The 26,701-nt window shown below is 37.3% G+C and overlaps 1 protein-coding gene across 1 annotated transcript in view; it reads left to right on the forward strand.

Moving 5' to 3' along the window:
* The first annotated feature begins 718 nt into the window (after positions 1–718).
* Positions 719–26,701, forward strand: part of NUBPL (nucleotide binding protein like) — a 241,207-nt gene continuing 215,224 nt past the window's right edge. Inside the window, exons 1-3 of the mRNA XM_036276141.1 lie at positions 719–863; positions 1,427–1,574; positions 6,154–6,188. Of these exons, the coding sequence (XP_036132034.1) occupies positions 756–863; positions 1,427–1,574; positions 6,154–6,188 (291 nt within the window). The 5' untranslated portion in view covers positions 719–755. The remainder of the gene's footprint in view (positions 864–1,426; positions 1,575–6,153; positions 6,189–26,701) is intronic.

Here is a 26,701-nt window from a genome sequence, read left to right on the forward strand (position 1 = left end):
TGAATGATCCTTTTTCTGGGTCTGGGTTCCTGTATCAGCTTTGCATCTTTCCTCCCCAAAGCTATTTCTTTCACTCTCTCATCCACTTTGGATGTAGAGATATTGCCTTCCACCAAGATAAATTCCACCTCCTTCCTCAAGCTTTGACTCACTTGTTATTTCTTGAGCAAAACTTGCTTCATTAGACCTGCTTTCCGATTTAGCTACACGTTCTCGAGCCTAGCGAAGCACCCCAACTTCTCTTTCAGGTAATTGCCAACAACACAACGGTAAATATCAACACGAAGCCGATTATCATTGCAGATCACGCGGGGCGGGTGTGTGTGTGTAAAATATTTAACTGTAGCGGTGTTTAAGTGACTATATTCTGCGCAGTGAGAAAACTGAAGTCACTTTCAAGTTCCACCACTTCCACTTTTCAGTCAGGTTAATTTCCTAAACTTTCTAAGTCTCCGTTTTCTTGTTAATGAGAAGAAAACAGGATTCTACTGAGTCTGCTATCTACCTATTCCAGGACTTCTGTGAGGATCAAATGAGATGACGTATATAAAAACGCTTCACAAACATCTGGTGAAACACCGTGAAATGCTTGTAGCTGGCTAGGAAGGAGACTGCCCCAAGTTGGGTTCCTGGGCTGAAGCAACTCAAAGGAGGTTAGTTGCTAGAGAGAGGAAGCCGAGCGTTGCTAGGTGACGTCATTACCCGGCGCCAACCGCGACAGTTTCCGGGCCGGGCTGAAGGCCGCGTTCTGCGCTATGGGGTCTTGGCAGCGTCTGCTGCTCTTTGGTGGGGTGTCGCTTCGGGGAGCTGGCGGGGCCTGTGCCCCACTTGGGGGACGCCGAGCGTTGGTTTGTCGGCGCCAGGTCCGTGGTGCAGCACGGCAGGGGGAGGAGGGCGGGACGGAGATGCTGGCGCGGCAGGGCCGCTAGTGCCCCGGCATTGCCTCCTGCCGGAGGCTCCCAAAGCCTGTCGTGGGCCCCCGCCCACCTGGCGGCCCAGCGAGACCCCAGCCGGCCGGACGTCCCGTTTCCAGGCAGGCCCCCAGTAGGATCAGGCCGAAGTGTGGGGGGACATGAAACAGATGGTTAAAACATGGATGTGTGACCTGCACTTTGTTTTCTTAGTGTTGGTTTATTTAGAAAACAGTTTAAGAAAATACATGGAGGATTTAACTCTGTAAAGAGGCGCTTACTTTACATTTTTAACGCTAGGGTGTCTTGACAGATACATTCCAGCTTAAACAGTGTGTCTCTACGATTGTGATAGATAGCAGTAGGTGAATAGCACTAAATCCCTAGCTAGTAGAAATAAGCAGAATTGGACTGAAAAAGAGAAAGCTTCTAAAATCACGAACTCCGAATTGTTTTTACTTTTACAGCATGATAATGGAGATGGCTTATGTTAATTTTTTTTTTTTTTTTTTAAGTTATCTGGCTCTGAGAATGAGACTCTAAAACAAAGAAGAACACAAGTCATGTCCCGAGGACTTCCAAAGCAGAAACCAATAGAAGGTGTTAAACAAGTTATAGTTGTGGCTTCTGGAAAGGGTGGAGTTGGAAAGTCTACTACAGCAGGTATTATAGGATATTAATTCTGATCTTCATTAGGAAATTATGCACAGTATTAAAATTATACTTTTGTTTTTTACAAAAAGTTAGTATTTGTGAAGTTCCTAATAGCTGGTTACTTAGTATCAGGACTTGGTGAGTGATTAGGAGCTTAAATTTTGGAGTTAGACATAACTAGGTAGATAGTCAGGTCTTTGATTCTTAAACTGAGAAAAAGGTGCCCATCAGATCTTCAGTTTACTTAACTGTAAAATGACAATGAAGATAACCTTTTTCATAGGATGGTTATGTAGATTAAACTAAACACTTAGTCCAGTATCTCCTATATAGTAAGTGCTCGGTATTTGGTTAGTTATTATTTTACTTTTTTTTTTTTAATCCTCACCCAAGGATATTTTTACATTTATCTTCAGACAGAGTGGGAAGGAGGGAGAGAGAGAGAGAGAAAAAAACAACAACATTGGTGTGAGAGAGACACATCTAGTGGTTGCCACCCACACTATCCCAACCAGGGCTGGGACAAACCACAACCAAGGTACGTGTCCTTGGCTGGAATCAAACCTGGGACTCCCTGGTCTGCAGGCCGACGCTCTAACCACTGAGCCACCAGCCAGGGCTGGTTAGTTATTATTTTAAAAACATCTATTGACATTAATACTAAATTATTTCTGTTCTTTGACATCCTTTTCCAGTCTTTTTCCATGTACATACAGTTGTACATGTAGTGGCAATGAGATCATTTAGATTATTTTGACCTTTCTTATTTAATCATAATATAATTTTCCGCATTTATAAAGTCAATATAGATCTACTATTTGAAAATGCTTGAGAAGGTTTAATGTAATTAAGATCTTATAATCTTTATATCTTTTATATTAATGGAGCAGTGTGTGTGTAGTGGTGGTTCTTCTTAACTGAGTATAGATTTCATTGTGACTGAAATGCTGCTTTTAGTACCCATAAAAGAGTGCAACCAGAAATAGAAGAGTTACCGTCCAAGACTAGTAATCAGGTATTCCCAAATTTTTTCAAAAGCAACCTTTTATTTAAAAACAAAAAAATCCAGTATAATAATTTAAAAGGGTAACATCCCTTCTCCCATTCCTACTTAACAAAGTATTACTAATTTGGAGTCATAAAGTTCTCATGTCTTGTCTCACATTCATTTCAATAGGAAAGGCAGCTAATTCAGGTCTTAGCCTATCTTTTTTGCAGTTGATTTTTAAAAATAACTACATTATTATATTTCATTTTGTTAATTTTGGCTTGGTTCTATACTAACAAGATCTTTAAATTTTGATTTTTTTTCAGATTATTAACCTAAAATTGGGGCATATATATATCTTAAAATTATTTTCATTGAAATCAGTGACATTTTTGAAATAAGAAGGGCTAGGTACAGAGTTCTGTGACTGTCACGAGATCGTGTGTCTTGATTTAAAGCCATATTTAGTAACTCTTGGGTCTGGTGATTTTATAGTTGCACAACTAGCTACAAATTCAGCTATATAGTGTTATTACTCAATTTTTCCCCCATTTTTACCTGAAGGTAATTGTAGGAAAGTTTTTCAGATGTTTGAAGAAATTAAGATCTACCAAGTATTATAGTGATGATAAACCCTTAATTTAATAGATAATATATATTATTATTAAAAATGACTAGTGAATGTTCTTAGTGAATTCATGCTATATCCTATACATTTTTGCTTTCCTATGTGCCTACAACCCATATATTTGATATTTTGTTTTACTTATTTATTTATTTAATTTATTTTTAAAATCCTCACCTGAGGACATTTTCCATTTATTTTCAGATAGAGTGGGCTGGAGGGGTAGAGAAAGTGAGAGAGACACATCAATTAGTTGCCTCTTGCACGATCTCCACCAGGGCTGGGGACAAACTGCAACTGAGGTATGTGCCCTTGACCAAATTGAACCTGCGACTCTTTGGTCCGTGGGCTGATGTTCTAACTGCTGAGCCAAACTGGCCAGGGCTGATATTTTGTTTTTAAAATTTAGAAGTGCTTAGTCTTTGGTCCTGGAATCCACCTCTTCTTGTTTTTTGAAAATTCAGAGTACATTTACTTGTTTTTAGTGTTGTGAATAATTATGCATATTCTATGATTGCTTGGACTAAAGGTGGAAGTTATTTTCATGGTGATAGCCAGGGTTTTGTGCAATATCATTTGTTGGGTCTATAGGCTAGTACTTCTTTAAAACTGCTTATTGTTTTTGGTTAGAAGATTATCTATTGCCATGGAATGTGGTAGTATATAAAGAGGTCAATATATGAGAAAATGTATAGTGTATGTCACATAGTAGGTGCTTCAGGAAATTTCCTTCCTTGCTTTTTTTCTTTGTTAACGTTCTACCATTTCTCCTAAACAACTGGCCTATACTTTTTTTTTTATCCTCACCCGAGGACATTTTTTGTTCAGGTAGAGTGGGAGGGAGAGAGAGGAAGAGAGAGAGAGAGAGAAACATCGATGTGAAAGGGACAGATCGAGTGGCTGCCACCCCCACGACCGACCAGGGCCGGGGACAAACTGCAACCAAGGTACATGCCCTTAGCGGGAACCGAACCTGGGTCTCTCAGGACCGCAGGCTGATGCTCTAACCGCTGAGCCAAACCGGCCAGGGCTGGCCTATACTTTTTTATAATAGCCCTATCTGCGCACATAAGCCTGAGAAATAGGTTTTATTTCTATGTCACCTTTGGTGTCGTATTTTTTCCCTTATCGATATTTATTCCTGTCCCAAACTATCTGAAAATACTTCCCATTTGAATGTGTATGCTAGAAATATTTTGGATTAGAATGATAACATTTGAGTAATACAGACATGCTCTGTGATTCTATTGTATAAATGTCAGAAGACCCTAACATTAAAATGAATTAATCTCTAAAAATTTATGCTTAAATGTTGGATTATGCTTAACCTATGATGTACCTGAAATTCAGAATTATTTTATAATATATAAAGATTAATTTATCAAGTGCCATGCCTTAGGCTAAGTACTTTACATACAGTATTTCATTTTTTTTTTTAATCCTCATCCAAGGACATTCTTGCATTTATCTTCAGATAGAGCTAGAGGGAAAGAGGAAGGAAGAGAGAGAGAGAGAGAGAGAAACATCGACTTGAGAGAGACACATCAACTGGTTGCCACTCACACAACCCCAATTGGGGCCGGAGACAAACCGCAACCGAGGTACGTGCCCTTAGTGGGAACCAAACCCGGGTCTCTCTGATTGGCGGGCTGATACTCTATCCGCTGAGCCAAACCAGCCAGGGCCAGTATTTCATTTAATACTCACAACTGTTATGAAATAGCAATTGCCTTATTTAAAAATTAAAAAAACATATGTCTTTATTGATTTTTTAGAGAGAGGAAGGGAGAGAGAAACACTGATTGGCTGTCTCCTGCACGCCCCCTACTGGGATTAAGCCCACAACCCAGGAATGTACCCTGACCAGGAATTGAACAGAGACGTCTTAGTCCATCGGAGGACTCTCAATCCACTGAGCTACCCCTGCCAATTATCCTTATTTTATAGAGAAGGAAACAGATTTAGGGGTAAAATATCCTACTCAGGATTACACAACAGAAGGTGGTGGAACTGGGATTTGAACCAGGCCTATCCAGAAAGCTAGGTTTTTTTTTTGTTTTTTTTTTATCCTTTTTTTGTACAGATAGAGTGGGAGGGAGAGAGAGGAAGATTGACATGAAAGGGACACATCGAGTGGCTGCCACCCGCACGACCAACCAGGGCCAGGGACAAACTGCAGCCGAGGTACATGCCCTTAGCGGGAACCGAACCCGGGTCTCTCCGGACCGCAGGCCAACGCTCTAACCACTGAGCCAAACTGGCCAGGGCCAGAAAGCTAGGTTTTTAACTACTTTAAAAAAGACAATCTTAGCATCATTTGTAACATTGTTCTGTAAGGAAATGGTATCCATAGTGTTGAGGGTCTATTTATCAGTTATGGAAACATCTTTATTGCTGTTCTAAAGGTGGTTTCAGGCTACTACCTTCCTCCTTGCTAGTCTTGGAATTCATTAGAAATAGACAGTTTTCAGAACATGTTTTACACTTTACCTTTTCTCTTCTTCCTTTTTCTTTGCACAGTGCTTCAGCCTTTCATATACGTAAGTGTGAGTTAGATATTTAGAATTCTTGCATGACCAGCATTTATTTTTAAAAGTCAATAGGATAATACCCATTATTATTTATTAAAAGGTACTTTTTTTGAAAATATGTTTTTGAAAATAATTAAACTATATATACCATTAACATTGTTTTAAAAAAAACTAAGTGGATTGTTTAAACAAAATTGTAACATATTATAAATGGATTATTTGAAATGTTAATAAGTATCTGTTGCTTATGTTGGAATAGTCCTTTTTTTCTTCTTTTTTACTTTCTGAATCCCCTCCATGTCTTTTTATCTTACTAATAAGGGAGATATATTAAGAATTTCTGTGTTTTGGTTATTACATTGAAAATATTAAAATATGAAAAGGCAAAATGAATTTTAGTAGAAGGAAAGTTACTAAATTTAATTACTGTTTTGTTTCTTACAGTGAACCTTGCACTTGCACTAGCAGCGAACGATTCGGTAGGTGTTTATGAATAGAAATATTAATTTATTAAAATGTTTTTTAAGGCAATGATAAAGAACATATTGATGTTTTTCATTTACTCTGTGAGAGGCTATTAGTGTAGTTCTAATCATTTGCATGTCTTTAAGGAATGAAAAAATCTGCTATAATTATTGGTTACATTTAATGACACTAATGAAAATGAAAAGGAACCACTGGTTACAGAAATTAGGCAGCCTCTAGAAGCTAGAAAAGGCAAGGAAATGGATTCTTCTCTAGGGATTCCAAAAGGTATGTAATTTTACCAATATTCTAATATTAGCTCATTGAACCAATTTTGGACTTCTGTGATAATTTCTTACAGTAGAAGGAAGAAACTAGTATAGAGAGGAAGTCAGTTTCTATTTTTAGTACCTTTTTTTCTTCTTTTTTGCTTTTAGAGAGAGAGGAAGGGAGAGGGAGAGAGAAATAGAAACATCAATGAGAAAGAATGTCAATTGGCCGCCTCCTGCAAGCCCCCCACAGGGGATTGGGCCAACAACTTGGGCATGTGCCCTGACTGGGATTTGAACCATGACCTCTTGGTGCATGGGTTGATGCTCAACCACTGAGCCACACCGGCCAAACAGGAAGTCAGTTTCTTAATTCTTGAATTTCCAAGGATGTCTTTATTTTGCCTACATGTTTGATAGCTTGACTAGACATAGAATTCCAGGTTTAAAATAATTTCTTCTCTGAAACTTGAAAACAAAATTCCATTTTTTTCTAGCATGCTAATGAGATGTCTGGTCCTAGTCTGATTCATATTGCTTTATAATAACCTATCTTTTCCCATCAAAGCTTTTAGAGTTTTCTTTGTTTTTTGAGTTTAGAAATGTCACAAATATGCATCTAGTTGTTGGCTTTAAATTTATTCACTTGCTTGGAAATAAGGCAAACACTATCAAAGTTTCTCTCTTCCTTTTTTTTTTTTTTCGGTGTAGGGCAAATTTCTTCATTGATTACTTCTCGTGATATGTTTGTTCTCTCCAGAATCTTACTAGGTAGATATGGACCCTTTATGCTAGTTAATTTTTCTCTCATATTCTCCATCATTTTATCTTTTGTTCTGTGTTTTAGAAGATGTCTTAAACTATTTTCCACACTGCTATATTAGGTTTTAGTTGTTATTTAGTACTTCTGATTTTTTTTTTAATTCAGAAATTACATTTTTTCCAGTTTTTTATAACTGTTTTTTATTTTCCAACTGCTGTCCCTACCCACTTAAAAAATGGTTGTATCATTTATTTGAATCTCTCTGAGAATGCTAATTAGAACTAATAAAAAATGTTCCTTTTAATGATCTCTATTTACTTAGCATGGTGGTTCTCTCATAGAGTCAGCATCACCTAGAAACTTGTTATACATAGACAATCTTGAGCCTCACCCCATACCTACTGAATCAGAAACCCTGAGGGTGCAATCCTGAAATTTGTTTTAACCAGCCCTCTGGGGGATTTTGATGCATGCTAAAGTTTGACAACCATGGATCTAGAGGTTTTTAAAACTCTAATCTGCAAATGACACCCTTTTTTGTTTTCTAATGTGGTTATGTGTTTTATTTAGTTGTAAACTATTTTTTTCTCTTGTTGTTTCAATGGGCATTTGGAAAAGAAGAGAGAAAATCATGTATGTTTAGGCAACCTTACTGAAGTAAGAGCCAGTAATACATTTATTTATTTATTTTTAAAATATATATATATATATTTTATCGTTGAAAGTAATACGGATGTCCCCCCTTTTTTCTCCATTGATCCCTTTCTTCCCACTCCCACCCCCCTCCTGCTTTCCCCCGCCTAATGTCTGTATCCATTGGTTGTGTATATATGCAGGTAAGTTCTTCGGTTTATCTCTTCCCACCCCTTCCATCCCACCTTCCTCTGAGGTTTGTTAGTTTGTTCCCTACTTCCATGACTCTGGATCTCTTTTGGTCAACAGCTTATTTTGTTCATTATATTTCATAAATAATTGAAATCATTTGGTACTTATTGTTCTCTGACTGGCTTATTTCACTTAGCATAATACTCTCCAGGTCCCTCCACGTCTTCTCGAAGGGTAAGAGATCTTTCTTTCTTACAGCTTCATAGTATTCAATTGTGTAAATGTACCACTGCTTTTTTATCCACTCATCTACTGATGGGCGCTTGGGCTGTTTCCAAATCTTATCTATTGTAGACAGGGCTGCTATGAACATAGGGATGCATATATTCTTTCTGATTGGTGTTTCAGGCTTCTTAGGATATATTCCTAGAAGTGGGATCACTGGGTCTAATGGCAGTTCAGTTTTTTAATTTTTTAAGGAAACAGCATATTGTTTTCCACAGTGGCTTCTCCATTCACACCAGCAGTGAGCTAGAGTCCCCTTTTCTCCACATCCTCGCCAGCACTTGTTTGAGGATTTGTTGATGGCGGCCATTCTGGCAGGTGTGAAGTGATATTTCATAGTTGTTTCATTTTACATCTCTGATGATTAGAGTTGAGCATTTTTTCATATGTCTCCTGGCCATTTGTATGTCCTGTTTGGAGAAAGGCCTATTCAGGTCCTTTGCCCATATTTTAATTGGATTGTTTGTCTTCCTTTTGTTGAGTTGTATGAGTACTCTATATATTTTGGATATTAACTCCTTACTTGATGTATCATTGGCAAATATGTTCTCCCAGAGAGTAGGTTCCCTTTTCATTTTGATGCTGGTTTCTTTTGCCATGCAGAAGCTTTTTAGTTTGATATAGTCCCATTTATTAATTTTTTTTCTTTGTTTCTCTTGCCCTAGGCAGTGTATCAGTGAACATTTCACTACGTATGATGTCTGAGATTTTTCTGCCTACATTTTCTTCTAAGATTTTTATGGTTTCATGGATTACTTTTAAGTCTTTTATCCATTTTGAGTTTTCCTGTGTATGGTGTAAGTTGGTGGTCTAGTTTCATTTTTTTGCATGTAGCTGTCCAGTTTTCTGAACACCATTTATTGAAGAGACTGTCTTTTCTCCATTGTATGCTCTTGCCTCCTTTGTCGAATATTAATTGTGCATTCCGTTTCAGGTTGATATCTGGGTTCTCTGTTCTGTTCCATTGATCTATATGCCTGTCCTTGTGACAGTACCAGGCGGTTTTGATTATGAAAGCTTTGTGGTATAACTGGATATCTGGTATTGTGATCCCTCCCAATTTGTTCTTCTTTATCAAGATTGCTGTGGCTATTTGGGGTCTTTTATGGTTCCATATAAACTTTTGGAGTATTTATTCTGGATCTGTGAAATATGCCATTGATCCTTTAATAGGGATTGCATTGAATCGATAGATTGCTTTGGGTAGTATGGATATTTTAATGATGTTAATTATTCCAATCCATGAACATGGTATATGTTTCCATTTTTTTTTTTTTTTAATTAATTAATTTTTTAGAGAGAGAGAAAGGGAGAGGGAGAGAGAGATAGAAACATCAATGAGAGAGAACATTGATTGGCTGCCTCCTGCATGCCTCACACTGGGGGTTTGGCCCACACCTGGGCATGTGCCCTGACTGGGAATTGAACCCGCAACCTCTTGGTGCATGAAGTGATGCTCAGCCACTGAGCCACACCGGCTGGGCTGTTTCCACTTTTTGATATCTTCCTCCGTTTCTTTTTTCAATGTCCTGTAGTTTTCTGTAATCAGGTCTTTTACTTCCTCAGTTAAGTTTATTCCTCGGTATCCTATTTTTTATTGTTGTTGCAGTGGTAAATGGGATTGTTTTTTTAGTTTCCCTTTCTAAGTGTTCATTATTGGTATATAAGAATGCCACTGATTTCTGGATGTTAATTTTGTATCCTGCTACTTTGCCAAATTCATTCATTAAATCTAGTAGATTTCTGATGGAGTCTTTAGGGTTTTCTATGTACAATATCATGTCATCTGCAAATAATGACATTTTCACTTTCTTCTTTCCAGTTTGGATCCCTTTTATTTTTTCTTCTTGTCTAATTGCTGTGGTCAAGACTTCCAATACAGTGTTAAATAAAAATGGCAAAAGTGGATATCCCTGTCTTGTTCCTGTTCTTAAGGGAAATGCTTTTAATTTTTGCCCCTTGAGTATGATGTTGGCTGTAGGTTTTTCATATATGGCCTTTACTATGTTGAGATATGATTTCTCTATTCCCACTTTGCTGAGCGTTTTTATCAGTGATGGGTGCTGGATTCTTTGTCAATGCTTTTTCAGCATCCAATTGATGATATGATCATATGGTTTTTATCTTTCATTTTGTTTATGTGATGTATCACATTTATTGATATGCAAATCTTGTGCCAGCCTAACAACTCTGGGATGAATCCCACTTGGTCATGGTGAATAATTTTTTAATGTATTGTTGGATCCGATTTAATAATATTTTGTTAAGGATTTTGACACCTATATCCATCAGGAATATTGACCTGTAGTTTTCTTTCTTTTCAGTGTCTTTATCTGGTTTTGGAACTAGGATTATTCTGGCCTCATAAAAAGAGTTTAGAAGTCTTCCTTCCTCTTGAATATTTTAGAATAGTTTGAGGAGAATAGGTGTTTGTTCTTCTTTGAATGTTCGGTAAAACTCCCCTGTGAAGCTGGACCCGGGCTTTTATTTGATGGGAGTTTATTGATTGCATCTTCAATTTCCTTAATTGTTATTGGTCTGTTCAAGTTTTCTGTCACTTCCCGGTTCAGTTTTGGGAGACTGTGGGATTCTAGAAATTTGTCCCTTTCACGTAGGTTGTCCAGTTTGTTGGCCTATAATTGCTAATAGTATATTTTCAATAATCCTTTGTATTTCTGTGGTATCAGTTGTTACTTCTTCTCTTTCATTTTTGATTTTGTTTATTTGGGTCCTGTCTCTTTGTTTCTTGTTAAGTCTGGCAATAGGTTCATCAGTCTTGTTTATCTTTTCAAAGAACCAGCTCTTTGTTTCCTTGATCCTTTGAATTGTTTTTTTTTTTTTGTCTCTATGTCATTTATTTCTGCTCTGACCTTTACTGTTTCTCTTCTTCTACTTGCTCTGGGTTTTTCTTTTTGTTTACTTTCTAGTTCTTTAAGTTGTAGGGTTAGATAGTTTATTACAAACTTTGCCTTGTTTCTTGAGTTAGGCCTGTAGTGCTATGACCTACCCTGTCAGAATTGCTTTCATTGTGTCCCATAGATTTTGTGTTCATTTTCAGGAAGTTTTTTATTTCTTCCTTGACTTCCTTGGTAACCCATTCATTGTTTGATAACATGATATCATGTTATAACATGATATCATGTGTTTGAATGTGTTTGAGTGTGTTTATTGTAGTTCATTTCTAGTTTCATGCCATTGTTATCTGCACAGGTGCTTGATATGATTTCAGTCTTCTTTAACTTGTAGAGACTTAATTTGTGTCCTAACATGTGGTCTGTTTTGAGAATTCCCCATGTACACTTCAGAAGAATGTGAATTCTGCAATTTTGGGGTGTATTCTCTGTAAGTATCTATTAAATCCATTTGATCTAGTGCATCATTTAGAGTCTCTGTTTCCTTGTTAATTTTTTGTCTAGAGGATCTATCCAGTGATGTCAGTGGGGTGTTGAAGTACCCTGCTATGATTGTATTGCTGTTTATTTCTCATTTGAAGTCCTCCAGAAGTTTTTAAAATATATTTTGGTGCTCCTATGTTGGGTGCATATATGTTTACCAAGGTTATATCTTCCTGTAGGATAGATCCTTAATATTATGTAGTAGCCTTCTTTGTCTCTAGTTATGGCCTTCATTTTGAGGTCTGTTTTATCATATATGAGTATTGCTACCCCAGCTTTTTTTTCATTTCCATTTGCTTGGAAAATTGTATTCTGTCCCTTCACTTTCAACCTGCATGAGTCTTTTGTTGTGAGGTGGGTCTCTTGCAAATAACATATATATGAATCATGCTTTCTTATCCATTCAGCTACTCTGTTTTTTTTGTTGGACCTTTTAATCCATTGACATTTAAGATTATTATTGATACATACTTATTTATTGCAGTTTTTACTTATTATAGCTTTGTTTCTTTCTCTATTTCTTCTGCTTCTTATAGTATTCCTTTTAACATTTTTTGCAGTGATGGTTTGGTGCTAATATATTACTTTAGCCTTTTATTTATTTTTTGTCTGGAAAGCTTTTTATTTCACCTTCTATTTTGAATGATAGCTTTGCTAGATAGAGTAGTCTTGGATTCAGATCTTTGTTTTTCATTACCTTGAGTACTTAATGCCATTCCCTTCTGGCTTGTAGTGTTTCTGTTGAGAAATCAGCAGATAACCTTATGGGGGGGTCCTTTGTTGGTAACCTGAGGTTTTTGTCTGGCTGCCTTTACGATTCTCTCTTTGTCTTTAATTTCTGGCATGTTAATGATCACGTGTCTTGGTATGGGTCTCTTAGAGCCAGTAAAACATTTAAAAAATAATTTTTATTAGGGTACTTAGTTACCCTGGAGAAGGGATCCTATTTTTCTTAAAAGAAGGAGGAAACAGGGAAAATTCAGTGTGTGGAGGTAGATAAATTTGTGGGGATCTTTATTTTGGTTATTTCAGCCAAAGCTTTTAGTCTTAAGACAATATGAAGCAACGATGTAATAAGGAATCAAAGGATAAAAAGAAAATTAAAAAGGGATTGGTTCCTTCATGTTAAGTGCTGCTAGTCTTGATCAGAAATTTTTTTTTTCTTTTTCTGTTTTTTTTTCCCCTTCTTTCAGGCAGCAGGGATGAGGGCAGCCTCATCTTTAATGCTTTATGTAAAATTGGCAACATGAAAGGAAAAGCAGTAAGACTCCCCGGGGTACATCTTCAGATAGCATTTAGTATCTCTAAGTGTTTTTAAACATGTTTATGGAATCTTTCGTAGGAAGGTCTTCAGTAGTCTGTGATCTTGAGGAAGGTGTTTTTTTTCCCCCTTTATATTTTGTAGCAAAGCTATTGTAGAAATTAAGAAGAAAGCAAGAAAATTAAGTAGCACTTCATGATAACTCACAGATAATCTGACATAAAACATTTTATGATTGGCTACTGTCTTGTCTTTAATTTATATATATATATATAAAGAGAGATCAATTTTATATAGCTTGTATACTTGATTAATAGTATTTTTAATTAGGGATTAGGCTGAAACTGATCTGCCAGCAGACTATCTGCAATAGAAAGTAAGAGTTTTTCTATATGATTTATACATATCTGGCATAGTCTTACACTCTGTATATCCAAACTTAAGATTTTATTAATACTATACTTATTTAGAAGACATATTTGGTTTAGGGGAAACTCAAGGTTCCTCTCAGCCCTTCTATTTGCCTGAACTGCTGGTAGAGATGGCTTAGACCTAAGGACATATATTGGGATATGGTACAAGGGTATGTTGCTACAGGGTTAAAAACTCTGGTTAGGATGGTGTCTTTTGTAGCCTCTGTAATGATTTATTTCCATGGAGTCTTTTTAAAAAATGTTTTTATTTATTTTATTTTATCTTTATTGATTTTAGAGAGAGAGGAAGGGTGAGAGAGATAGAAACATTGATGTGAGAGAGATACATTGATTGGCCGCCTCCTGCATGGCCCCCACTGAGGATTGAGCCCGCAACTGGGGCATGTGCCCTGACCAGGAATCGAACTGAGACCTCTCAGTCCATGGGTCAATGCTCAATCCATTGAGCTACACCAGCCAGGCCAAAGACCTTCTTTTAGAAATAGAGTGTGGATTTTCCCTGCCTTTTCCTTGCCTTTTGTACTTTTCTTTGGGGATGTAGAAGTTAGTATTGCAGAGCAGAATGCATGTCATGTATTTAAAAATTGTATCCAGTGATGTGTTGGAGCTGGTCATGCTTGTTTTGTGTGAGCCAATTGTTAAATTTTCAGGAATTTTGCAAACCAGTTGCAAATTAGTTTGAAGTAGACCACGGTGGGAGTAATTAAACCATGAAAATTGGCAAATACTGAAAGTCAGGCTTCTCACCCCATTCGGAGCTGGTTGTTAAACAGTTACTACTGGCACACCTCTGTCATGCATTTTTAGAATCATATTTCTTGATTTTTTTTTATACCTTCTTAACTACTCTTATCATGGATCTCATTCTTCTGCAGTATAAATTTAATAAATGGTGAGAAGAGCACTCAAACTGTGAGAGGGAAACATAAAGGTCACCATTGATAAGCTCTGTGAGATTCCTAGTTAGTTCATTTCAGTTCAACACGCTTTTGTTGAGCACCTGTAACACTAATTGCTAGACACTCTGGGAATATAAAGAAAACTCTGTGTGTGTGTGTGTGTGTGTGTGTGTGTGCATGTGCGCGCTTATGTATCTGTGTGAATCTGTATGTGTGTGTATTTTGGTGTGTAGCTGAATTATGTTCAATCATAATTTCTTCTGTAAGAAATTCTTAATTAAAGCAACACTTAAGATTTTATTGTGCTTCATAACAGTAGACAAATTACTGTTAAAGATTTTAAAATCTAGTGAAGACAGAGGGTGATAAATGTCTTAAAATAATGATATATATTCAAGGTCAAATATAGTAGTGTATCTGTCCAAGATGACTAGCTTTTATTCCAGAGAAAAGCAGTCTTTTTTGTTCATGAACATAATTATGTTAGACTCTCACAGAATCCTGTAATGCAGTGCACGTAATATTTATCAGTTTTACAGTCTATTGATTCTGCTCTATCCCTGTCCCATTTCATCAGCCAGCAAATGTCCTTGTTTCTGTCTCTGAACTATTTTTCCAATATGTATCTTTCAATTTCTACTATTCCCACTCTAATTAAGGCTCATTACTTCTTTTTGGCTCTTTCATTCATTTATACTTCAAGAAGTTGTTGAATACCGACTCTGTTCCAAGCACTTTTTTTAGTTAGAGGATATAGAAATGAATGAGACATACAGTCTATGCCTTTGAGGAACCAGACTGGCAGACCACTGCTCATGCTCAAATGTGTTCTGTACATAACGTCAGATTACTCTTACTAAAGCATTGTTGGAATGATGTTACTCACCCGTTCAGAGTCACTGCTCAGTGCCTTGGTGGCACTGGAGATCCTCTATGATCTGGCTCCCATCTACCTTTCTGGGTTTATCTTTACCTCTTCTTCTAAATGATCCCTGTGCTCTAGCCAATCTGGGTTACTTGTTGTCAGTTTGTACTTGAGGGCATACAGCTTTTCTCTTGCATTTCTTTTGGAGTGTTCTGTTCACCTTTCTTCAGCTTCATTTGTCCTGTTTTCCAGGCTTCCTTGTATGGCTGCATAAGGGTGCTTCTTTTTTTTTTATCCTCACCTGAGGACATTTTTCCATTTTCTTTTTGTTCAGATAGAGTGGGAGAGAGAGAGAGGAAGAGAAAGAGAAACATCGATGTGAAAGGAACATATCAAGTGGCTGCCACCCACACAGCCAACCAGGGCCGGGGACAAACTGCAACCAAGGTACGCGCCCTTAGAGGAACTGAACTTGGGTCTCTCTGGACCGCAGGCCAACGCTCTAAACGCTGAGCCAAACCGGCCAGGGCATAAGGGTGCTTCTTGAGGGGGTTGAGTGATGGCAGAAATCCATGCTACCCTCTTCTACATGTGCGTCTACAGGCTGCATTCTAATGCATACAGACCCATTATATGAACTAGCCTTGTCCTGAAGGGCAGCTTAGGGAAGTGCCCCATAAACTCCCCCTGGGTGCGGGTCATTTTTCCATTTTGTGAAATCCATCCAGTAGCACTGTTTATTTGTGCAGTGGAACCTCGGTTCTCGAACTTAATTTGTTCCGGAAAGCTGTTCAAGAAGCAGTTTGTTCAAAGACTAAATAATTTTTTCCCATTAGAAATAATGTAAATTGAATTAATCCATTTCAGACTCACAAATGGTTCCCTGTTTCAATCTTTCTTATATACAGTACATGTCTTTTCTTAAATTTATTGAACCACCCCTTACTAGCCTTATCTTTGCTTTTTCACATATCATTGCCTCCAAAGTGCTGTCACTGGCTGGCTGCTTTTCCTTTTTCCACATCAACAATGTTTTCTACCTATTCAGTTGCCCATGATTGTTGTTTTATGAGCACTTTCACACCCTTAGCACCATTAGCACTCTTGATGGCCTCTTTATGTTTTAAAATTGTGTTAATCATTGACTTTGCCAGCAACAAAAGCATTCTCTCCTTTGTTGCCTGAGAGATGCTTTTTGTCATGCTGAGGCATCAGCTTGAAAGGGTTATTTGGTTGAAAACTGGCTTTATTCCACAACTGACACATTTTTTCCCTGAACAACTTGGTCAAGAACCCAATTGTTTGAGATGGGAGACATTCGAGAACCAAGGTTTGACTGTATTGTTATTGCATCTATGCATCCATTCTGGTAATTTTCATATCAAATAATATAACTAACATTTATTGAGCATTTATTATATGTCAAGCTGTGTTCCTCATGACATGGTTCTTAACTCATTTACTCTTTATAGCAACCATATGGGAATAGATACTATTGTGATCCCTGTTGTAGATAAGAAAGCATAAGCACCTGCAGGCTAAGTAGTTTGCCCAAGGTCGCTAAGAAGTAAATGGCAGAGCCAAGATTTGAATGGCAACCTAGATCCTGTGCTTGTATCCTACTTGCTCTACTACTACTGCTTTAGCTAGATTCTTATGATTAAGAAATGTGCTTTCTTCATCCTTGGCTGCTCTTAGCAGCTAGCACAATGTTTTATGACTTAGGAAATACACACTAAATGTTTGCTACCTGGATGAATTGAATGCATAGACCGGTTTCACAGTAGGTAGGTGCAAATTTTGTTTTGTTTGTTTTTTGAGGAGGGGTATGGGATGAGAGGGCTTGTGGCTTCATGGCTTATACACTCTTATTTTTGTGCTTCTTAAAAGATGGTGTACTTCATGATTGTATTTAGTCCTCTTCTCATTTTATACTCTTTATACAGTAATTTCATCTTTTCCAACTGCCCAATTACTTCATATGTGCCCTTGTTCGAAATGCATCATGAGCCTGAATATCTCTCCTGGATACAAGAGCTGTCCGGCTAGTTGTCTATTGTAGATGTCCACTTAAGTGCTTCATGAGCATCGAAACTCAGCATGGTAAAACCAAACTCTTCTTTCCTCTAACTTTATTTGTTTTACAGGGGTATGTGGTTCATCTAAATCAGTCATCTTTTCCTAGTGTTTCTACCACTTAAAACTTTCTAGAATATGTGCTGTCATTTCATTCCTTAATCCTGCTGCCTTATTCAGACCCTTATTATGGATCTTCTGTCAGTTGATCCCTGCTATCTATTTTCTTTGCTATGATACTTTGGGGAAAGGACTAACCCTTCCCATATTATTTTAAAAAGGTTTATTAATATCCTATGCTAGTCTGTGAACCTTTTGGGGGCAATGATTTTGGTTTTATTCCTTTTTTTTTTTCAGTCCTCTAGAGGACATTTTTCCATTTTTGTTCAGGTAGAGTGGGAGGGAGGAAGGGAGGGAGGGGGGGAGAGAGAGAGAGAGGGAGAGAGAGGGAGGGAGAGAGAGAGAGAGAGACAGACAGACATACATCAAGGTGAAAGGAACACAATGAGTGGCTGCCTCCCACATGACCTCAACCAGGGCTGGGGACAAATCACAACCAAGGTACTTGCCCTTGACTGGAATCAAACCCACAATTCACTGGTCCATAGGCCGACGCTCTAACCGCTGAGCCAAACCAGGCAGTGTGGTTTTATTCCATTTTTAAATCCTCAGTGCCTAGTCCAGTGATGGTACAGAGTAAGCCCTTGGGAAATGTTGGTAATGACAGTGGAACATGTTAACTGAAGAGTGGTTTTGTGTATATGTATATTTCAGATATATGGCAAATTCTAAGTGTTGGATAAGTTGTCTATAGTTTGTTCAGTGCTGAATTTTTCTTCTCTATGCCTTTTTTTCTCTGAGAAATGAAATAATTAAAATCTAAATGGGATAATATATGTGAGATGCTTAACACAATGGCTGATACGTAATAAGTTCTAAATCATTTTTTAGTATTGGTAGCGAAATAAAAGCTTTTTGTAAATATTATTTCAAAATAAGTGTTGATATGCATTTTATTTACTTAACTATTGTAGCAAAACTTATTTTAAGCTTTTACTTGTTTTCCATTGCTAAAATGAATTAGTAAGTAGGATTTTAATTGGACTTAAAGATAGAAAAGGAAGTAGTATTATCTTCAAAATGTTTGTGTTTCTGTGGTGATTTTTTCCCCCATCGATGTTTATCTCAAAATATTTATTTTTGAATGATTACATAATTTCTTCATAGTTGTTCTTTCCAGATGTGCTGCTTATTATTATGAGTGTTATTTAAAATATATGTATATAATTAAGATTATCTTAAGCCTTTGAAGTTAGGAAACACTAGAAGGGTTTTGTTTAAGATTTAAGATTTGGTTTTTGAAAAGTTCAACTATCTTGGAACAAAACATAAGTACTACCACTTAAAACACTGTGATTTTCTACATTAATAGTTATGTATATAGCAGTTAATAGAGTAGCCTTTTGGTGTCAGAGATCTGGGCTTAATTCTGGCTCTGCCTTTTGCAAACTGAATGACTCTTTCCTGTGCCTACCTCTCAAGGATGTGAGTATTAAAGGAGCCAAGGCATATAAAAAAACAGCATAGTCTCTGGCACATAATACATGCTAATAAGAAGCATAATGGAAACATATTCTTTTTTCAAATTTTATTTTTCAATTATAGTTTATGTTCAGTATTATTTTGTTTTAGCTTCAGGTGTATAGCATAGTGGTTAGACAGTCATATACTTTACAAAGTGTTCCCCCCAATATTTCAAGTATCCACTTGGCACCATCCATAGTTGTTACAGTGTTATTGACTATATTCCCTATGCTGTACTTTACATCTCTGTGACTATTGTAACTACCAATTTGTACTTCTTAATCTCTTCACCTTTTTCCCTTGGCCCCCCAACATCCCTCCCCTCTGACAGCCCTCATTCTGTTCTTTGTATCTATGAGTCTGTTTCTATTTTTTTCCATTATTTTGCTAATAAGAGCTATTTTTATTAGCTTTTATAGCTCTCCGAGTGCCAGCCTGAACATATTATTATAACCTGAAATATTAGTTATGATGCGAACTTGGATTAAATATGCATGAGACTATGTTTTTCATAATTACATATGGAAATCCTGATGTATACTACCTAGTTAAAGTTTATAAGTTTGGGGCTCATCTTTTCTTTAATGCTAGTGTTGTAAAGTGAGTACACTATATTAAATTAACCTGTTCTTAATGTTTTTTTATTATAGCTTGATAGTATATACAACAGATACATTTCTTATGGAAAAATTGTTTATTTCAGTATTATGGTTAGCCATTTTTGAGGAAGGGTACACTATTCGTATTTAAAGTATAGTTATTTTAAAGCTAGAGGGGAGACTGGGGCAAGAGATCCAGAAGGAACAGTTGCAAAATCATTAATTTTTGTTTCTTTTTGTTCTTCAGTTCAAAGGCAATTCTTGGTAAGAAGTATGTTTTATAAGTGCATTCAAATTCACAAATTTTGACATTTCCTGAGGAGAGAGACAGAATTTGTAATTAGAGCAAAAGTCTTTACTAAAACTAAGAATTTACTTTAGGATAAGAAATGGAAGCATTTATAATAGCTGATGAATTGTTGGCAAATATTTGATAATTATGATGGCTACCTGGAGGGTTATCAGTTTATAGTCAATGAAAAGAATGAATAGATTTCTGATGAACTACTTTTTTTCTTATTCCTGCATATATAGGTTTGTTCATTCATTCATTTATTCATCAAACATTTATTGAGGGTCTGTCTTCTTCTAGTGCTCTGCTTGTCATAGGGATACAGACTTGAAAAAGGCCTGCTTCTGTCCTCATTCTTAGGTAACTTATAGCCTGAGTGACTATTTGTGAGATTGTCATTTCCATTTAGAGAGAGGATCTCTATATGACTTGATGATTCTTGACATGTCTCCATTCTGCTTCTCATTTACCACAGATGCTCTTTCAGATCTTTCCCACTCTCAAGCCGCCTATTCCATCCAGTTTCTTCACTCTCAGCACATGATCTTGCCTCCTATTTCATGAAAAATGGAACTGGTAACTTATTTATTATTCTCTCCCTCAATCAAGTGTATCTTTCTATAATCATCATGACCTCCTCACCCTCCTATCTTAGAGAAAGAGGTATCAGACCTGATACCTCTACCAGGACTCTTCATCCTTCATTTCTTACCTTTTCTAAGACCTTGACTCATAAATTCCTTTTGGTTATCTTCAGTTTCTCTTTACTAATTCTTTTCCTTTTGTTTGTAGATACACTCATCTTACTCATACACTGAAAAATATAAATGTGTATTTGTTGGGTGGTGAGTCAATGAATCATCAGGTCTTTTTTAAGCTCTCTCTCACTGATTCTCTCAAACTTCTTTCCTTTGTTACTTTTCCATTACAGCCATACTTGAGAGAGTAGTCTACACTGGCTGCGTTTGACTACCCAGTTCTTATTTATTTCTCAACTTCTGTAAGTTGACTCCATATCACAAATTATTGAATTTTCTCTCCTAGTTACTATTTGCTAAATATACATATTTGGCCCTGGCCTGTTTGGCTCAGCGGTTAGAGCGTCGACCTGCGGTCCGGAGAGACCTGGGTTCGGTTCCCGCTAAGGGCGCGTACCTCGGTTGCAGTTTGTCCCCGGCCCTGGTCGGTTGTGCGGATGGCAGCCACTCGATGTGTTCCTTTCACATCGATGTTTCTCTCTCTCTCTCTGTTCCTCTCTCTCCCTCCCACTCTACCTGAACAAAAAATGGAAAAATGTCCTCGGGTGAGGATAAAAAAAAAAAAAAATGTACATATTTGTTCCCTTTCTCTCTTGAGTCTACTTGATTTCCTGCTGTATTTGATAGTGCTGACCACAGGTGCTGACACCTCAGAGAATATTTGCCTGGCTTTCACAACATCATTCTATCTTGATTCTTCTCTTTTTCTCTGACCTTTTGAATTTTCTCTCTAACTCTTTATATTATGGCATTCCTATACATTCTCATTTTTTTCTTTCATACTTATGTCTTCCTTTTGTCTTTATATTCTGCTTTTTCAGCATGTATCTATTTTCTAATGTCCAGATCTTTATTTTTAGTGGTGTACTCAACATCTCCATTTGGTGTTCTATAGATATGTTAGATTTAAATGATCAAAATGGAACCACCATAATTTTCTTCCTCTCCAAAACCTGTATTCTTAGTAGTCCACTTATATGTTACCATCACCCATTTCTGTTATGTATCAATGTGTAACAAACTACTCTAAACTTAATGACATAAAACAACAACCATTTTATTATGTTCACAGATTCTATGAAACAGGAATTTGGATAGAGCACAGCAGGGATGGCTTTCTGTGTTCTATGATGTTTGGGATTTCATCAGGGAAGACTCAAATGGCTAGGGACTGGAATTATACGGAGGCTTTCACTCCCATGCTTGGTTCTTGGACTGGGATGATTTGAAGGATGAGTTCAGCTGGGATTGTTGTTAATTAGGGTGTCTTTCCACGTCACATGGGCTTTCTCACAGCATGGCAGCCCTAGTGTAGCTGAACTTCTTGCATGTGGCTCAGGACTCCAAGAGTTAGTGTCCCAGTGAATAAGGAGGAAGCTGTATGGCCTCTTGCATTGAAGTACCCATATATCTTCCAGATTTAAAGGGAGGAGAAACAGACCTCACTTCTTTTTTTCTTTTTATCCTCACCTGAGGATATATTTATTGATTTTTAGAGAGGGATGAAGGGAGAGAGGAAGGGAGGAAGGGAGGGAGGAACAGAGAGAGAAAGAGCAATGTCGATTTGAGAGAGAAACGTTGATCAACTGTCTTCTGTATATGTCCCGACTGGGGATCAAACCTGCACCCTAGGTATGTACCCTGCCCAGTAATCGATCCCACAACCTTTTGGTGTACAAAATGATTCTCCAACCAACAGAGGGCCAGACCTCACTTCTGTTTATTTAATTCTCACCCAAGGATATTTTTCTATTTATCATCAGATAGAGTGGGAGGGAGGGAGAGAGAGAAACAGGGAAAGAGAGAAACATTGATGTGAGAGAGACACATTGACTGGTTGCCTCCCACATGACCTCAACCAGGGCTGGGGACAAACTGCAACCAAGGTATGTGCCCTTGACCGGAATTGAACCCGTGACTCATTGGTCTGCGGGCTGTTGCTCAAACCGCTGAGCCAAACCTGCCAGGGCTAGACCCCACTTCTTGATGGGAAGGACATCAAAAAGTAATGTGCCATGTTTAAAACCACCAAAGCAGATCTTCTGATGTCCTATTTAGAAATCTTGATATTATTCTTGTCTTTCATTTCACTCATCCCACTTAGTTTTTATCAATCACTAAGTGTTGGCCTTTTTTTATTTGAGAATTATCTCCTTTTCTCTATTATCATAAGCCGAGGTAAGAATTTTATCACCTTTCACTTAAGGCTTTTTTTGTAACCTCTTAATTGATCTGTATAATCTCTCATCTTGAATTAAATAATGATTCTTCATATTGATTGTAGGATAGTTCTTTATGCAGGTCTCTATCCAGATTGCTTAGCTTAGTTACTAAAGGTTGGCTCCACCTAAATTTCCACTCTGCACTTGACTTCGCTTCAACTGCTCCTTTGCAATTGGCTGTCTTCCTTGCCTTCTTCTTCTAGCTCCTTTTATTCTTCAGGTCTTGTTTGTCATTTCCTCTGTGAAGCCTTCTTAATGGTTTCAAATAATGTCACTTCTTCTTCTATTGGTTCATATGTTTATCTCCTGCCAATTAGAGTGACTGTAGCTTCCATAAGATCATGGGCTGCATCTTAAATCATCTGCCACGATTGCCTGGCCCAGTATTATGTGCTCAGTAAATGCTTGCTAAGTTTGAATAAGTTACTGGGCTTTCTCAAATGTCTGTAAAATTACCGGGTAGTTATTTTTTTGCATTGGGAGAATTATGCATAGATAAACGTTCAAATAAGGGAGTTTATATTCTGTGCTTCAACATTTTTCTTTCAGTTAAAACATAACTCTAAAACCCAAAAACTTATATTTGAAATATTCTTGTGTGCCAGATAAGTTGGGGAAGTGGGCAAGTATTAGATTTAAAACAAGTTTTTTTTTTATCCTCTCCCAAGGACATTTTTCCATTTTTTGTTCAGACAGAGTGGGAGGGAGAGAGAGAGAGAGAAACATTGACAAGTTTTAATGAGCCCTGATCGGTTTGGCTCAGTGGTTAGAGTGTCGGTCCGTGGACCAAAGGCCCCGGTTTGGGTCCCGCTAAGGGCATGTACCTGGCCCCGGTTGGGGTCATGTGGGTGGCAGCCACTCAATGTGTCTCTCTCACATTGATGTTTCTCTCTCTCTCTCTCCTCCTTCTCTCCCTCCCGCTCTATCTGAAGATAAATGCAAAAATGTCCTCCTGTGAGGATTAAAAGAAAAACAAGCTTTAATGAGATTATAGGCCATGAGAATAAAGCTGAAATCAAAATAGTGTTGTGTTTTTTGGTTGTGGCATTTTAAAGCTTTAAGGTTGGCCTTGAAATGTTTCACATTACAGATTTCATTCCAGCCTATTTATTTTTGGTCAGGAACACGTGACAGTTCCTTTTTGGCAGTTGCACTGTGTGAAAGGGCTGGGGTCAGCACTGCTGTGCAGAAATGGGTCAATGAGTGTTCAGATGAAAGAGAAAAAACTTTTAAAGAGTCTTTATTTATTGTTGGTGTAATAAGACAAAATAATTATAAGCTTGAACCTCTCCCCATGTTCTTGCTTCCTCAAGCTTTATCCCTCAAATGCTTTGCCAAATGAACCACATTAATCAATTTTACAGAAAATAGATTCCTGTTTTAAATAGTCCTTTGGATATTATTCTTAAGAAGCTTCTTCAGAAAGTCTTCTCTCTCGTATTCCAAAAGGACATAAGTCTCCTTTGTAAAAATCTTAAACAGCTGCTTTAAGAGAGCAAGCAGCTTGTTCTAATGCAGTGAGTGATAAAGTATAACTACCTGTTTTCAGCTGAGCTGGAAGGAAGAACTCGATTCTACTGTTGCTTTAAAAGATGATTTTATTATTGTCAGGACAGTTAATAAGCTAGGCTTTTCTAAGAGCAATAAATGACAAGTTGGCTTACTGCCTGTGGCCCTTAAACGATGTAACATTCTTAAATTAAGGTAGGAAAGTACACAGGTAGTCTTTGCATGCAGTCTAGATCCCCTGCATGGAGATAGGATTGCTTTCTGTTTAGATTTTTCCTGAATTGAATAAGACACATGAGGTTTCAAACCCTGGAATAGCCTTTAGTTGTCAAATTTGTGTGGAATGTTATCTAGAATGTGATGGGGTTCTTTGCTAGTCACCATGGAAACTGACCAAAGCTCTATCTAGTTCTATTCTTTGGTTTTTTGGAATGGTTTAAATAAAAGATGACCAACATATCTAATCCTCTCCTCTACATATGTATTTTCTTTAAAAATGATTAAAATATAGCTTACTGAAGGAAGTATAGGTATAGATGTATTATATTTCTGTTAGTCTATTTAAAATATTCTGTGCAGCAGAAGAGGATTCCTGCCAACAAACCTTAATGAAAATTTTCATTTTGGATGGGCATAATTCCATTGGTTTGTGATGTCTGTTGGCCTCTGCGCTTATATATGCAGTGGAATAACAAATGCTAAGTGTCCATTTACCCGCTTTGTGATGGAGAAGGACTCGTTACAGAAATGAAAGAATGGACATTGTATCATTTAATTGTCAAGTGAAATGTGGTTTAAGTTATGGTGTCAGAATCATAAAAGTTAAAGCATCTGTAAGGAATTAAGGTAATTAAGTATTTAGATATTATAGCATCTAATAGTACATCGTTCAAAATAACCAGTTGGTAGCTAAAGTTAGCAAAGGATTTATATTTATGCTAATCTTTTAGAAGTCTGAACCTTGACAGTTTCTCCTATTTCCGTGGTAGGGAAATGGTGAACAAGGGAGGACAGTCTGAGCAGAAACTATCTGAGGAGTAACCTGGTGCTGAAGAAGAGTCTTTTTAAAATTAGTTAATTTAAAAAATTGAGGTGAAATTTACATTGTTAGAAGAGTTTTGTGCTGTGAGCTACACTGATGGCATTATTCCATTTTCAAGATCTGACTGATTAAAAAGGCAGAATGGGAACTTGGATGATTGAGGTTCCCTTTTGGTTGTTTCACATAACATGATTTCCTTTAATGTCCAATAAAACCTGTTTCTATGAAATAAAACAAAGGATATAATACTCATTGCTTTTACAAATAGATATACTTTCATTCATTCGTTCAGTTCTGAGTACTTATGTGCTAGGTACTTTTCTGGGTCCTAGAGATATAGTGGTAAAAAAAATCCAAGTTCCTATGATCAAGGATTTTACAGTCTGGTACAGTGATTTTCAACCTTTTTCATCTCATGGCACGCGCAAACTAATTACTAAAATACTGCAGCACACCAAAAATATATATTTTTTGCCAATCTGACAACAAAAAAACTGGTTATTTTGTTTCATTCGCACTGGATGGCTGTTGTGTTGGCTTTTGTCGCTTTTTAATTTGACAATCTAAGGGAAAAGAGGTCAGCGCCTCTGACCTCTAGTTAGGTATTGCATGTTTTAAAAATTCTTGCAGCACACCAGTTGAAAAAAGCTGGTCTAGTAGAAGAGATATAAATAGTAAATATACACTTTTAGGTAATAATAAGAATTATGAAAGTTAAGAAAGCAATGTAAGGAAATAGAAAGTGCTGGGAGGTGCTGTTTTAGGTAGGGTTGTCACAAAGGGGCTCTCTGAAGACATTTGAGCAGATACCTAAGTGAACTGAGAACTGGACCAAAGGAAGAGCTCTGAGGTGGATCACCTTGGGTTGTTTAAAGAATAGCAAGAAGGTCAGTGTGAGAGAGTGGACTAGAGGAAAGGTAGGCAGTGGTATGTCATGCAGAGCCTAAATTTGGATTTTTTTCTGAATATGATGTGGATTTTTGATCAGGACAGTGACATGATCTAATTTATTCCTTAAAAGATGCATCTGCATTTTAGAGCATGAACTGTAGGGAGATAAGAATGGAAGCAAGGCCCTGGCCGGTTTGGCTCAGCGGTTAGAGCGTCGGCCTGCGGTCTAGAGAGACCCGGGTTCGGTTCCTGCTAAGGGCACGTACGTACCTCGGTTGTGGTTTGTCCCCGACCCTAGTTGGGTCGTGTAGGTGGCAACCACTCGATGTGTCCCTTTCACATCGATGTTTCTCTCTCTCTCTCTCTCTCTCTCTCTCTCTCTTTCTCACTCTATCTGGACAAAATATCGAAAAATGTCCTCGGGTGAGGATAAAAACAAGAATGGAAGCAAGGACATTTGCTAGTATCTGATGCAGAACTTTAGGCTGAAGACAATAGCTTGGACTATCACTACCTTGATTAAAGGTAGTGATAAGTACTTAGGTTATTTTGCAGATA

This window comes from Molossus molossus, unplaced genomic scaffold, assembly GCF_014108415.1.
Source record: "Molossus molossus isolate mMolMol1 unplaced genomic scaffold, mMolMol1.p scaffold_m16_p_1, whole genome shotgun sequence".
NCBI lineage: Eukaryota > Metazoa > Chordata > Mammalia > Chiroptera > Molossidae > Molossus > Molossus molossus.